A 16700-nucleotide genomic window follows, 5' to 3' on the forward strand; every position below is an offset into this window, starting at 1 on the left:
GGTGGGCGCCAGGGCCGCTTCCATCGTTCGAAAAGTTCCCGGATTTGAACCGGCTGGGGATCGAACCCAGGACCTTTAGCATGGTAGTCAGATGCGTTACAGACACTGTGGCCACAATACTGACATTTTTAAATCCTGCACACCCCTAATTTCGTATGTAGACACACACGTTCATAATTTGTGGTAAAAGAATTATGTTGAGTAATGTAGATTGTCGTATGCACATGTAGATTGTCCTATGCACTGTTGTATTCTTGTTAATTCAGCATTTTGTAGCATTATGCTTGTAGTTTCCATGGGACAATATTTCTAGTTCATTGTAGAGCTTTGGACATTTTCTTGTCTATTTATACATACATTGCTCTTAATTCATCTCATGGTTACACACACTCTTTAACAATTTCCATTACTATATCCAGGATTCAAAACTAGTTGTATTTGTAGGATGAAACATTATTAGTGTTGTGTGGTTTGCTTTGTTCAAGGATTCCTGACTTGCAGTTCCAATTAGTTGATCTGAACAAAAAAAAATAAAAAAAAATAGATCTTTGTTTTGAGTAGCTTTCGTTTAAAAATAGGTACCCAATTTGAACATTTTTTGTAAGATACAAAAACAGCAATTTAAGAAAAAAATGTTTCTTGTCTAGAATCAGTAATATTACTTGATAGATTAGCCTTAGTCAGGCACAGCCGATCTCATTAAAAGCCTGTACCAGAAATTACTTGCACATGAAAGCTTCAAACTTAAATGACCAATTATCAAAAAAGAAACCACTTTCGTACAACATTAATGTACAATCTCACTGTTCTACATCTCTGGAGCACATATACACAAGAAACAGAATAATAATCTTATTCATTTTCCAAACATCAGGAACACACATTTGTTAAAATATCGAAAAGATTTTACACAGAATTAGGTAGAACAACTTTGTGCACTCACTTTAAAGTGGGATACAAACCACTATCCTTCTCCACCAGGTATTAAACTTGGAACCCCTTGATTACAAGAAGGCATTATTACCATTACACCTTGCTTTATTGAAGCGACATGTATACACATAAACATACAATTGTAGCAAAATTTTATGTGCAAATATGTTCTTTTGGGGAATGTTGCCTTTGTCCTAACCGGCATGTGTTTGTGTACGTGTGGTGTTCCGGTGACCATTGTGTTGTTTGTTCTGTTGCAGTGAGAGCGCACGTCTGACGTGCCCTCTATGTTCTAGGAGGAACTGGCAGCAGCTGGAGAACGATCTCTGGAGGCTGGAGCAGTGGCTGCAGTATGCGGAGGGGACGCAGAGTGGCCAGGAATTCCCCCCGGCTAACATCGAGCAGCTAGAAGATTCTGTTCAGGACCACAGGGTAAGTGGATTTAGTTAATGTCTTTGTCAGGTTTCCATGTACAATAGTAAAATTGGGACAACTAACGATGTAAAGTTCAAACTTTAGGCACCACAACGGTGTAAGGAGGGACCTTTTCCTGTAGCACCCATTCTCAGCCTCACCAACAACAAAACACTCGGAAAGCGTGGAGGAAACTGATGGGGCCTCACCGAACAATACAGCCTTTCACTGTTACGCTCCATCCATCCATCCACCCTCCCTCCCTACATCCAACCTCCTCTACCTCCCCTCTCGCCCCTTCCTCGCACCCCCTCACTCCCCGCTACAAGTACACATACATACAAGTCCGCCACAACAACGAAATAGGCAAATGGGCCAACTATTAAACATGTACCGCGGGGCCTGTTTTTCGAACGCACTGTATAATGTGATGGGTGCAAATAATGCCAATGTTGATGAATGCAAAAAACATTTCAATCAATCAAATTTTAAGCACCGCAGGCAATACAATCTCCACACTGGGGAGTAGACACCCAAAATGTCAACCCCTCCACCAGGTTTCGTATTGCAGATTGATGAGGCTCTGGCATATGGACCTGCACAGGATAACCCTCTGTGGGATTGGGTCGTCGTGCCTGTGGGTTTCTCATCGTCCCTTCATCCATCTCGTCACAACATCTTCACTTCATACATCTAGTCACCACATTCATTGCTATTTTGGCTGTTAGCCAAAGTGGCAGAAAAGAAACTTATAATAACCTACTAAGTCTATCAATCGATAATCATGCCATCTTCAGCAGAAACTAGCACTATGGCACTGGACCAGCGCACCCCACCCTGGCATCCTGTACTCTGGAAGATCTCGAGTGACAAGAGACCTACTCCCTCCGGGTTGCCACGTTAGTTTCAAATTCTTGTTAGATTATACTGTATTTCAGCTTGGAGAAGGAATCTGCCCGAATGGATATGTCTACAAGGGTGTGCTGTTGGATTATTTGCATTGGGTGATATTTTCCTCTGCTCTACCCAAGGATCTACTATGATTCTTGCACTCAGTGAAATTTAGGGAGAGCTATCTCCTTGAACCCCACCCTAAATATTTTTTATCATCACTAAACTTCACACCAGTGTTGCCGCAAGCTGATGGCACAATTCACCATTTTACCCAATTTTTCCCTTTATCGGGACAAAATATCAGGTCAGCCATGACTGTATATATGTGTTCATTTCATCACCCATTCATAAGTTCATCACTCATTCTCATTGTCACTAATAATAATTATTATTATTATATAATTATTATAATCAATGTAAAATAAACAAAACAGAAAAATAAGCTATTGCAAAAATGAAAACTAATTTGATTTAGAAGTGAGAAGATGTAATGTGATGAGTCGTGCACTTGCAAAAGATGCAAAAGCTATTCTTTGGTAACTTACTGAGAGTTAATGTGAAAAGTGTGGCCTTAATCAAGGATCAAACCTATGTAGTTCAGTTTATACATTTAAAAAAAACAACTTAAGAAATCTATCAAAGTTATTTCTAAACCACTTTCTGTTACTGATGATCACTGGATTATCAGGAGATGCTTTGCCTTTAACTAGAATATGCCTTTTGATTGCTGTCCATTATGAGCCATTTCTATTTGTCATATCAGTTACTCTGGAATAGACATAACTCTTTACTTAATTTGTATTTCGTGTGAACGTATTCACTTGGCTAAGATAAACTTTGGTTTACAATTTGTCCTCTTGAATTGTAGGAGTTCCTGATGGATATGGATAGTCACAAGAACATCGTAGTGTCATTGAATATTGTTGGAACCCACCTGGCAGACCACACGGAGGATGAAGATCGAGCAGAGAGCCTTCGATCGCGGCTAGTCACCATCAACAGCAGGTGGGACAGCATCTGCAGAGGGGCTGCTCAGTGGCAGTCCCAGCTACAGACATCCTTAATGGAGGTGAGTGGAATATTTTATTGCCATGTCACTGTCAGAATTGGCAGGGTGGTGTGACTTAGCTGTAGAAAGGGCCATATCAGATTTGTGGCACATTCTACCTCAGCTGCTTAAATCAGAAAGGCTCTATCATATAGAGGGACAGTGAAATCATGCTATGGTCAGTCCATTATTCTAGGAAAATAGTTTCAAATACAAAATCAGGAAATTTGATCTTTTCATCTTTATTTTTAAAAATAATGAAGGTTTTAACAATGAAAGTGAACTTCATTGAAATTAACAACGAACAAGTAAATATTTTTCTATACTCAATTTCATAAAAAAATATAATCAATCAATCATATAATAGAATGTTATATGACAGTAAACCCTTACCACACAAAGAGAAATAGTTCGATATTTCCGCGACTTAAGTCATTTTCAACAGAGAAGAAAGATTGATCGGCCTCACATAGAGTAGAGGCACAGAATACTGACCGTAGCGTCTCTACGGTCAGTGTTGCCAGAAATAGTCCTACCTCTACTCTGTGATGCTAATCCATCGTTCTTCTCCGTTGAAAATTCAACTTAAGTCGCAAAATATCAAACTATTTCTGTTCGTGTGGTAAGTGTTTACTCTCTCCTTCATCATTTGTATTTATCCGCCCTTCTGGCACCGTTTCTCATCCTTTTCCTGTGTTGTGTGTGTTTATTTAATTTAATTTAATTTAATTTATATATATATATATATATATATATATATATATATATAAATTAAATTGATGAACTATTATGGACAATGCATGAATAGAGAGTGCACCCATTTGATGTAGAACTGTAAGAAATGGTTCCTCAATACCTAAACTAATATAAAATTAATATAAATTTAGAATAAGCAAAGAATCTAATATAGAATAAATAAATGACTGAATGAACGATGGAATTCACAGGAACTCCAATTAAACAAATTCTCCCCATATCATCGCCACATTCACCATACGTGTTGTTAGTCGGAGCTTAGCTAAAGTGCTCTATCCCAGTCATGGTTACCTCAAGACTAAGCATGCTAGTTTCCTCCTAGAGGTTCCAAGCATGCCAGCCAATCAGCTTGAGGCGTGACATCACACAATGTATCTAAAGATATCTGTTTGGCTGTTACACGGAGATAGGTAAAATTTTCTTTGTGCTAGATTTCACCATCTAACTGGTAGCTTCGTCAGGCATGTACTGTCTTGAAGGGAAAATGAAAAGTTAGCTTATCAGAGTAAATCACACAATGTTACAAACATATTTTTGTGGGCAGAGGTTTTAGTGGTTAGCAAGCATGGTACAATGACAGGGGTCCTGGGTTCGAACCTCAGTGTACCGATACACAAGTATTGGCTGATGCTAATAAGGACAGATTGATTGATACGTCCCATTCATAATTGAAACCACAAGATGTCAGAAGTTCTTTCATGGAACACATGAACAGAATCTGCCCAGATGTTAGTACATACTAATGAATATTACTATTTGACTGGAACTTCTCTGCGTTTCCTGTAGTTAGAGCGATGGCATAGATCAATTTTTCGGTCATGTCTTGTGTGAAATTTATGTTCTGGATGAATTGAAGTTGAAACAAATGTACCATAATAATTGCAAAAGTTGAAAAATCTAAAGATTGAATATTATCACTGGTTACGACATTTTTCTTCCAGAATCAGGAATTCCATAATATAGTAGAGGAGCTGGTGGAGTGGCTAGAAAGGACTGAAACTACTATCAGACAGACTGAACCAGTGGATCTCACAGACGACATTCCAGTCATTGAAGCAAAATACAATAAATTTAGGGTAAGTATTACTATACTATATTATTATTATGAATAACAACAGATAAGAGAGTAACAGATTTCACAGGACAGTATTTGATGAATTGTTTACTTGTGTATTGACTTATTATAAACTTTACTTTATTTTTATATTTGCATTTGTCATTTTTATGTTCTTTTTTGGTTTCTTTTGCTGTTCCTATATAAAACAGTTGTAGCACTGTGAATATAAAAACAGAAGTAATGCTAGAAAGGCTAGCCTTGCATAGATTAATAGTTTATTTAAAATATTTTCTTGTGAGAATTTAAGCTTGTACTTTCATAATACAAGTCATAATTCTAGTCATCTTGTAATCAACGGATTCTAGGTTCTATGCCAGGGGGAGGCACATTGCACAGTGTTTTGGATTCAACTTCAAACTGTTATAAACCTTTCAGGAACTCCAACAAGACCTTGAACGGTGTGAGCCCAGAGTAATGTCTCTCCAAGAGGCTGCAGACCAACTTCTGAGGAACACGGAGGCTCCCGAAGGCTCAACCGCGTGGTCAAGGCTTACGGATCTTCGTCTCAGGTTGCAATCTCTTCGTAGACTCTGCGGAATTTACATCGTCAAACTGGGAGCAATACTAGGGCGAGATCCTAGCGAGATATGCCGCAGCACCACAGGAGCAAGTACAAGTTCACTCATGAGCTTATCGCAAGAGGTAAGTTGAAAACATGCCACTTGTAGTTTAATAATGAATCCACATTTTATATTTTCATATTGACTTCTAGAGTATACGTCATATGCATAATATAATGTAAATACTGTATTATAGTCTTCATCAAATTTAAATAGTATTTGTTTCTATTCATAGTTTGTCTGGTTAAATTGTAATGTAAGCAAAAGTCAGCAATTCTGTCACTTTATCACTTCTAAATCAAAGAACCAGACACATGCTTGTGAGTTTCTCTCAAAAATTTTGTCAGCCACTGCATGGCAGACAGGTTGTATAAGGGGTGAATTTGCAGAAGGCCCCCAAAAGTTAAGCTTACTTCCATGTAGTACACACTGTGTAGTAACTGCACTGTTGCTGGCCAATGAGGCTCTGGCACCTGAACCTACAGCCAGTTAAATCCTCTGTAGAGTTGTGTTTTGTTCTTACATGTGCTGAGTGCCCCTTTACAGGCTTAGCTTTCAACCTAGGTACAAAGATTGTAGTCCTCAGAGAAGTATTGATTTTAGAGTTGCACCCTGTATAATATGATGGGTGCAAATAGCCTAAGTGCTGATGCAACATTTTTTTTTATTATTTCAAGCATAGTGGACAGCTATTCATGGACAAAGTTTCCATTCCACCCCTCACCTTAATTCTACCTTTAAAACATGCAATCAGGTTTTTGTGATGCAACTGAGGAAGCCAGAAGATGGTTGGTGAAAATTTGAGTGAAATACTCGTAAGGTACATGTCTGGTTCTTCGATTTTGATGTAATCATGTCATCAACACAAGCCATGAATATGTAGAATTCTATCTACTTTATTATTATTGTTGTTGATACTTAAGAACAATTGAATAAAGTTTGCTTGTATAAACAATAATTGCACAATCCAAAAATATTGTTGAAAATTTGGATGCCTTAAAACTTGAAGGTGCTATACATTATCAGTATATGTATTAAGTGTATATATGACATTTCTGATGCATTTTGTTTTGTACAGCTTATATGTAATGGTGCATCTGTTACTTTGCTGCCACAATCAAATTGTGCAAAAACAACCATTTTTATTTGAATTATGATTGGGTCTAGCTGCACTATGAAGGACGTAACAAAAACAAGTTGCACTGTTAGCCTGCCACCTTAATCTAATCTCTAAAGAATTTAATGCTTAGATTTATTGCTAGTTTTAAAAGCAGGTATTCCAAAGAACCAATTTATGCACCACCATACTACATTTTGTGAACAATCTCCTTCACTTTTTCCAATCTCTGGCTGAGTCAGCATCTTTTGATCTTCAACCAATTTTGTTTTCACAATGTCCCAATCCTGCTTCTTCGTACTCTTTCCAGACATTTTTACCCTTTGACTCCTTTCCCACACCTCTCACTAGGTCTTTCTGGCCCCATCCTTATTTGTCTAAACCACCTCAATACTATCCTGCACCTTCAGAAATCCCACTGTTGAATATCCCCATCCATTATTTTGTCTTATCTCCTCAAGTCTTCAACAATGTCGTCTCACTTTCATCTTAGCCTTCCTGCAGGTCTTACCACTTGATTTCCCAACAAGGATCCTGTAAACTTCCTCTCTCATGCATGCCACGAGATCCACTGATCAAAATCTAGTTCCCATGAATCACATTTTTTGTCACTTGTGCACTGTGCAGTTGACCTTTTGAAACTTGAAATGCAAATGTATCTGTTTGATGAAAGCGTAAGAACCACTTTTTATGGTTGCATTTTAGGAATGGTTAATTTTAAGTCGTCCTTGGGGTGCAATGTTAATGCTGTCACTTTGTAATCAATGGGCCAGAGTTTGAGCCTGGTGGAGGTACAGTCACAGACACTTCTAGGTTGTAACAAGACCATTGATTGATGATTGTAGTTGTTTCAACCCAGAACTGTCTGTGACTGTACATTGCACAGCGGTTTGGATCCCCCTTTAAACTGTAAATCCAGTCCTGATTAGCCTATCTGTGCATAAAATGGACCTAAAATAAACTTCCAACAAACAGGTTTTAAAATGTCACACTTCATAAGGTTGAAGAATGTATTACTTTATCTGAACATAAGTGTACTTTTAGATATCACATGATGACAATTGCATTTTTGAACATCAAGCAGGGAAATCATCAATAACTCCTATGTTGCTTTTAGACATCTCAAGGGGTGATCATGTAATTTTAGCATGTAGATCACCTTTTTAGGCATCTAATTGCAGAAGATGCCACTTTTTGAAAATTGACAATTAACTTGAAGGGGTGATCACTTAAATCTAGATATAAAACTTCACGATATGAAGTTGAGACAAAAGGCTTTGTAGATGCCAAAGGAAATGATTGCTATTTATTCTTACCTTAATCCACGTATTGTTATTTTTAGACACCTGTTGAAATATCATCTTCTCTAGTCTCCATTGAAGGGAGTTCGAGATCAACTGAAATGCAACCATAATGGTGTTTTTAGTCTTCTAAAACGATAGCTATAAGATTGAAAAGTTCTGTTGTGCAAGCAAACCTCCATTCAGGTTGAAATGCAAAGTAACTATAAGATGCAGCATTACCCCCACTCGAAATCACAACCCACACTTCACATACTTTCTTTTACGTTCGTTTGCAATCACCCAGGAACAAACAAAATGACAATAGTTAAGTATCCAATTAACGAGAAAACCATGTGCACTTTTCATAGAAATTTGGAACACTATTTGTAGCATAAACTGCTTGCTTTTCCTTTTTTTAACGAAAATTGAACGAGCATTGCAGTACTGCAAGATTAACGTTGATTCATAATTTTAAATTCTTTTATATGGCACATAGAGATCGGAAGAGCTTCACTTGTTTGTGCATTTTATTATTTCCAAGAAGTCATAATTGTTAACTTATAAACCCACCAACATTGCTACACAAATAGATCAGTATATGCACAGAGCACATAGTTGTATGGATGTGATATTATTTTTACACAAAGCACATTTTCTTGTTAATAATTACCAGTGAAAGTAATATCAAGTTTGTTACTAAAGTGAAAAGTATAGTTTTGATTTATTTTGAAGAAAGTTTTAACATCCCTGGTATTTACAGAATAATTTGCCATTATGCAAAAAGAAAAGTTTCTTCAGTTTATGAATTCATGCCCTTTGGATCACTTTTAGCAGAAACTTATAGAGGGGGATGTGAAAAAATATTTTGATTTGTTAGTCTTTTCTGGAGTTTTTTTCCTTGCTAGAACAACATAAAGCTCCAAGAATTGGTGTTTAGATGGCACACTGATGATTTGGGTTGACTTAGTGTCATGATAACAAAATGTAATTGGGAAACTTCAGAATCAAACCAGAAAAGTTTTCTGTTAAAAAAAAAAATGAAACCGAATAGAGTAAATGAAAAGACAAATTACCAAATCTTATAATGGATCCCGGGTTCAATATCCTGTGGAGGCACACAGTGGTTCGGATCCCACTTTAAACTGTGGGTGAAGTCCCGATTAGCCTTACTGTGCATAAAGTTGACTTAAAAACACCAAATTAACCAACCAAATTTTATGAGAAATCTTCTCTTACAAGATGATTAGCCCCAGAATTTATTGACACTCCTATCATAGATCCCTTTGCCGGACTCCTTGGTGGAGTGGTTAGCACAGCACACTGACACATAGGGTCCCAGGTTCGAATCCCAGCATGGGTGTTCATGTGAGTACCTCTTAATCAATTTCATATCACTCATACTCATCTTTGTGATCAGCCAAAAATAAAATGAATCAATCGTAGATACCTTTGTTGTAAAAACATTGGTTTTCGTGTTGTATGAAATATCAAGCCAGTATTATAGTGTAGTAAATGTATAGCATGCAAGTGACACAATCACTTTTCTCGCAACTTGTATTTTCTTTCTTGACCAATACTTTCACTGGTAAAATTGTGGATTGAAAAACATTGCATCATCACATTTCAAAATCCACCAAGCACATTGAAATGTTGACGTTTATTTTACAATTATTTATATTTTGGTTCCTCTCTTCCCTCCCTGTAGCTTCTGGATCATTCCTCTTTGGCTGGGGCTTCCAGTGTAGATGGAGCGGCACCTGATCAGGAACAGCCAAAGTAAATATCTACTTTTCCTTTCCTTTATTGCACGTAAATTACACTTAGATGTTTTCTGTGTATTGCACGACACTTGCACTCTATCGGTTATGTTTGTTTTCAAAGCAAGAAGGGTTCCAGAAATATATCTAGTGAGCAAGTGAACGAAAGCAACCCTCTACACAACTAGTGACTTGAGAATGCTCAATCAATGAATATGTGTGAGGGGACGGGAATGCATGGAGGTGAAGGGTTCCCAACCTTCGCTCTCCTCCTCTTCTCTACTGTTATCTGCGGCCTTGCTCCAGAGATTAGAGATTTCGCGTGGAAGCAGAACGTTGTGCACCACACATGTACTTGGGAACAAGCCGAACAACAGTGATGTTTCACACTAAAGTGGCATGACCACTTGACTGGTGAAATCCTCAAGTGGCATATGTCGCTTCTGCATGAAATTTCCCTAAGCTATTCAAAATTATGGTATGGATGGATACCAATAACAGATATTCTACTTATCTAGTATAAAATTGCAAATATTTTTTGAACATGATTGGTTTATTAACCTCCTGCAAATAGGTGTACCTTTGGGAAAGTAACTATGTATTGAAACATCTCTCTATAGAAGCAGATCATATGAATTATATTTATATCCATAAAAGTAACAAAGTGGCAACTTTGCACTAAATTGTAGACTATTTATAGATATGTGATTATTAGGGACATGCATATTTAGTTTTTGACGAAAAAACGAAATTTCAAAAACCACATTGGAATGTTAATTTTTCATGTTTCTGAAAGGTGTGAGATGCATTTTGCTACCATGTTTTGTCACGAAATAATGCGAAATGAACTGCAGAATGTGAAATAAACTCTTAAACACTAAATGTAGGGTTTGTTTACAGACACGACACCACATCAGGCCTGAATTATCCTGTGAGTTGTGCAATTCACAGAAAATTTATTAATTCTGCTGTTAATATTGGAGATGCAAAAATGGACTCCTTTACACATAAATAAACTTAATACTCTGATAATCAAATTTAGGATTATATTTACAATTTTAAAACCAAAATGTCTTTTTAGATATCACTTTTCATCCGATTTTTCACCTCTATAACACCAAAATTTTATTTACAGCTTTTGAACCCGAAATTGACTGTTTTTATACCGAAATTTTGCTGTTTTATTTACCAAAATTATGTGCCTCTACTGATTATATATATATATATATATCATCAATTTTACTGATATTTATATTTGCCTCTAATAACTAATCCCGATGGAGCACTGATTACTTTCGAAGCTCTAGTATAGTGTAGGACTAGCATTTGCTCACTATAGTAGAAATTCAAGCGTGGTTCATGGTTAAATAACACTCAATTGTAATAAAATTATGAAAAGGATAACACCATGGGTATGATTTCATAGAGAATTATAATTCCTGTAACAGCTTCATGTAATAAACAATAAGCTAGGTTTCAAGTCTTATGAGGCTGTGTGATGTTTTACCTTGGGAATATTAACTCTTATTCAACTAGGAGTGGCACATATTAGTATTACTTGTGGTATCAGTAAATGTAGGCATCAGTAATTTACCAATGGGCATTACTTGGACCTAATTTTGAAGGGAGAATAAAATCTTTGGCCTACCTTTGGGTTGAAGAAAGACTATAGTTTTCCAGCTCGTAAAAATAGCATCCAGGATTATTTGTTAAATAACTGTGACATTTAAGAAATCGCATAGTATATTACTCTTACTTTGCTCTTCAGGTCCCCTAATTTATAAATTTTAATAAGACAAAGTTTTTTGGGTGCCCCCTTGCCCCCACCAAGTTATGCCTGTTTCTATAAATAACCTGTAATTTAATACATTCATCTGCCATTTATTTTTTTAATGCACATAAAGGTATAATTAATGTATTGTGGTACTGTAAATGTTTAAATATTTAGTTTTGTTTTCTAAATCTAAACCCATTGCAGTCTCTGGTTTCATTATAATTAAGGTGTATATACACAAAAAACCGGAAACTATGTTCGGCACTAACACAGATGCAAGAATGCTGAGAGAGTGACTAGGTGAAGATTATTGTTAATGATTTCTCTTTATCTTTCAGCGATGATGACATGGACACCAGCGTTCTTTCAAGAGGTTACCGTTTCCTAGGAAGAGTAGTGAGAGCTGCATTGCCGATACAAGCCCTCATGCTGCTGTTACTCGGTGTGGCATCCCTAGTCCCTACATCAGAGGACGACTACTCGTGTGTTCTTTCAAACAATTTTGCACGCAGTTTTGAACCAATGCTTAGATATACGGATGGACCTCCTCCTGTATAAATCTATACTTTTGTATATTTCCAGGACCACTCAACGAAAAAATCTTCCTGTAGTTAATCAAAACTAAATCAACCAAAGAAATTGTACTTAAAGTGCCACTAAATTCAATTGAAAAGTACGTTCTAAGTCTCTGGACCAATGGATCATGTAATGATTAAAGATTGTTGTTAAGATAAAATAATATTAGATTTATAAAATCACTCCAATGAAGGCATTTAGGTTTATATAGATTTTTAGTAGCTTAACAATATTTTTTTTCGCTTTTTAAATGTTTTCAACTCTTGTAGAAATATTATTTTACATAAAAGATGTGTATCTCCGGTGGTGAGTTTTCCGTCCGATGATGGAGAATGCACTGTCTGTGTTACGCGTGTTACACCAGCATTCTAAGTCTCCTGTTTGTACATAGACGAGCTGCTAGTTTGAATTCTTATCTTGTATGTTATGCAAATGACAAAGTCTGTATATTGGGGGAAATATGTGAAGCAGTATTAAGAGAGATATTTTATATATATTTCGCTAAAGAGTGAAAGATGCTTGTTGCAAAGCATGGACTATAAAAGTTGTATCCCAAGTTTTGTTTTCCTTTTTTTTTTTTTGTGCGTGTTCTGTGCTGCAAAATTTTTGGTACAAATGGAAGTGGAACACCATCTGTATCGAGAACTTGCAGTTGTGGTTTAGTTTTTGAACAAACCTCGTATATGTAAATGCAGAAGAAGAAAATCTGCCTCTTTCTTTTTGAAAATACTCTTCGTTACCTCTAGTTTGCGTTTAAAAAAATGTTTGTGTAGTCACTTGTTATTAACATGCATTTAATCTCAACTATGCAAGCTCTCCGGCATTGGTGAAATTGTAATGCATGTGTTTTAACTGTCCCCTAGTTGCTGTGATATTATAGTCAAAAGGTTCGAAAATGTGTTTTGAAGGAGCAAAACACAAAAACAACTATATGGCTTTTATATTGAAAATAAATTGTAAGAAAAATATGAATTTATACACAGATTGAAGAGGTATTCCTAGTGTTTAGCGTTGGCAAAGTTACACGATTTCAATGATGGTGCTAATAGATGTATGCCTTTTCGTAAAGGACTTAGTGGTGATAACAATCTGGTCTAACGTTGTGCTAATTGTCTTTAGCACTTTACCATTATCAACTTTATTATAAATACCAATGCACTCACACTTCATTACATGTGTGTGTGTGTTTATATATATTAATTACAGCAGGGATATGGTGCCACGTTTTTTGTTTTCCCTTGTAATTTGCTCCTATAGTAAGCAACCGGTCCCGTGAAGCAGGGTTGCCACCTTCAGAAAGTAGTAGTCTGTATGAAAGTGCTGCTAATTTTGTCCTTGTATTGAAAATTTTTGCAGATATTGTCTGTGATATGTATTGGTGCATTACATATTTTTGCATAATTAAAATAAAATTTAAAAAGTCGTGAGTACATGTTCCTTAGACATTTTCCTGTATGAAATGTTACATGAGTGTCTAGGTAAGAAATAAATTGGTGGCAACTCTGCGTGTTAAAAGAAAAATAGCGGTTGGAAAACAAGAAGAAAAATATACTTAATGTAATATATTTGATACTACTATCAGCATATGGAATATAAAAATATGCACAACTGCTTAAAGTTTTGTTTGATGCATAATGAACAGTTTTATTTCTTACTTCCACTTTAAAACTAAATTCTGTACTAAATAGTTTGTAGATTATAATGCAAATATGAACCACAATAGTACATAATTTCATTCGTTCCAAAGAGGACTGTTTTAATATATTCTACCCGTAATGCAATAGTTTCAAGTTTTTGAAACTAGTTAACTAACCGATTAACCATGCTTCCATATTAAAAAGCAAATTGTGGTGTTTGTGAACAATTAGGAACGCAGAGACGTGCATTACATAAAGGTTGCTACCTTATCTCCAAACATGTTATTACCTTCCTTACATGCCCAATATGGCAACCTGTAGTGGTATTTTTTTAAAAATAAAACATGAAAGCTTAGACTGATGTGGAACTGTTAAAAGTGAGAGGAGAAATAAAAACTTCATAGTAAAATGTTTTGTTATTTACCCTTTCATTACCTTTTCAATAATTCTAGTGATTCATTGGACAGATATATATGTCGACATGCTGCTGCAACTAGTGAACTTTTTGGTGGGGTATTGTTTTGCAAGGATTACAGGTTTGCTTATAAACAAGGAACAGAAATATATGTAAATAAATAACTTTATATGTTCAGTTGAATTGTTAGTTCAAAAAAATCATACTTTTACATATATTAGCTCATAGCACATATTTTAGTTGTTTTTACATGTAACTCCATATTTTCTCTTGAGGGGCATCTTACACCCCTTAAATACGAAGAAACTAGTACTCACTTTTATCCACAAAGCTGTTTTTCCTTTTTCGATTAATTTCAGTGGCCACTGCCACCATCCTCGTTGGAACTTGCTGTACTGTTGCTTGGCGTGCGTCTTTTGTTTGTAGTTCTCTGGCTACTAGGTGCGCTGTTGCTAACTGTGAGTCTTTGTCTGTGTCGTCGTTACACCCCTTGTTTTAAACTTTTTAAGTAAGAATTTTACATGGATATTGAAATATTCCTGAATGTTGTGGAATGCTTAGGTATACGAAAACACGGATAGACGAAATAAAATACATCCTGTACATAAAATTAAGTTTAATAACTTTCAACATGCGTACAACGTGGTGCCTGAGGAATCCAAAACTCAAGCTATCATAATCAACAACAGACTATCGAACATATTTGTTCTTCATAGTTTCATGATTATACATACTATAATGCTGAATCACAACATTGCTCCAAGCAGCTGAAAGAAATAAAGGAAGGTCAGAATAACATTCCTCACCTGAACAAGAAAAATTAACATTAGTGACCTGAAGAAGAAAGACATACAAAATACTCCTAAACCAGGAACCATTAGGTAACCCTGTAACCATATCAGTCAGGTGGATGTCTAATTCTTGTCTTATCTCCTTGGTTGAGGGTTGAAGTCCTTGATCCGGCTGGAAGAGAACTGGTTGGGGTGACTTCAGTCTCGCTTTCTTTTTTCATCTGGGGGTGTTGTCATATCTTGGCCGGGCTAGGGTTAGTGCGTTGAGGTGTCCCGAAAGTCCAGAACGAATGGTGGAATTGGCTGGATGATAGATTTCCCAGATGTTTGACTGGGAAAAGGTTTACTGCCAATCACTTATCCAAGGGGGGGGGGCTTACTGGGCTCTAGCCCCCCTCCCGAAAGTTTTCGGTTTACACTAGATAAAATGATATATTTTTTTGTTTCTTGTATAATTTGAGAGAGAATTATCTAGGCAAAAAACTGAATGTTTTATAAGCCTGTTATTGTTAATGACACTTATCCAAGGTAGGGATCAGGTGACTCGAGGCACCCCCAGGAAATTTTTCAGTTTACAAGATAAAATTAGGTTTTTGTCTTCATGAATAGTGTGACGATAATTTAAAGACAGAAATACTTATCAAGGCAAGATGGAGAATGTTCTATAACCCTGTTGTTGATAATATTGCACGTAAACTTTTCTTACGCTTTCGGTGTTGTCGTAGCGAACTTGAACACTATGAAGAGACTTGTCAGCATTTTGAATCATTGTAATTTTTAATCTCTGGAAAGCGCGAGAGGGAATGCTATTTACGAATTGTTTTATCTGCGGAACGTTCTAGAATGTAATGAGGATATTGTACGCGGCTTCAATTTCCCGGTTGATCTGTACAACAGAATAGGTTTAAGACTTCAGAGGTAAGTGTGACAATTCATACAGTCGATTAGTGATTAGTCAGTGTCCATGGGTTGCTTTATAAGATCTAGTGATTCGAAAATGAAATTGACTATATACCGTCGAAGTGTACTACTAGTTTCAGTTTGGGTCCAAAGTTAAAGACATTGACGACAGCGAAACGTCCGGAGCCTCAGTGTAGTGCTGTGAGTAGTTTGGGTCGAAAGATGAAGAGATTGAAGGTCTCTCCCTCTGAAGTGAATATTTCGACAGTATCGGGCCGATCATTGGAGCGATTTATTACAAATTAAATAAGCTGCACCGATCAACTGAAAATCAAAGTTTTGAGTGATGATTTAGTTGTGCCAGCAGTCCGAGAATTTCATAGCATAAAAAATACTTTTGTGTAAGGCTACTGGGTTAGACACACACTCAACAGACAATTTTGAACACTTGCAAGTGCTTAGGCCTGAATATGAACAATTTGGTGGGTTTCGGCTTATATAAGAGCTGCAAACATGGGAGGACAAGACACATTATTGGTGTTCAGGCTCGAATGAGAGAGAAATATTTTCGAGAACTGTCTGCATCCAGTTCCCAGCGCACAGTTTGAATCTCGCGTTGTCTAGTAGATTGTGCATCCCGTGCATGTGTAACACCTTCGTAAAAACACTTCTGGTACGTCAATGTTTTGATACCTGATGAGAAGAAATGGATAAACACGCATACTTGA

The 16700-nt window shown here is 36.5% G+C and overlaps 1 protein-coding gene across 15 annotated transcripts in view; it reads left to right on the forward strand.

Moving 5' to 3' along the window:
* The window catches only part of Msp300 (Muscle-specific protein 300 kDa), a 609326-nt gene extending 595051 nt beyond the window's left edge, over positions 1-14275 (forward strand). For 12 of the 15 annotated variants that reach the window (XM_083137559.1, XM_083137560.1, XM_083137548.1 and 9 more), the window contains 6 exons: positions 1194-1365; positions 3110-3310; positions 4987-5121; positions 5538-5804; positions 9828-9898; positions 11992-14275. In XM_083137559.1, the coding sequence (XP_082993685.1) occupies positions 1194-1365; positions 3110-3310; positions 4987-5121; positions 5538-5804; positions 9828-9898; positions 11992-12211 (1066 nt within the window). In that variant the 3' untranslated portion in view covers positions 12212-14275. The remainder of the gene's footprint in view (positions 1-1193; positions 1366-3109; positions 3311-4986; positions 5122-5537; positions 5805-9827; positions 9899-11991) is intronic. The other 3 variants (XM_083137553.1, XM_083137556.1, XM_083137558.1) reach the window with 2 other exon arrangements.
* Positions 14276-16700: the final 2425 nt, after the last annotated feature.

Source organism: Lepisma saccharinum, chromosome 16 (genome assembly GCF_977018435.1).
Source record: "Lepisma saccharinum chromosome 16, izLepSacc3.1, whole genome shotgun sequence".
Classification (NCBI taxonomy): Eukaryota; Metazoa; Arthropoda; class Insecta; order Zygentoma; family Lepismatidae; genus Lepisma; species Lepisma saccharinum.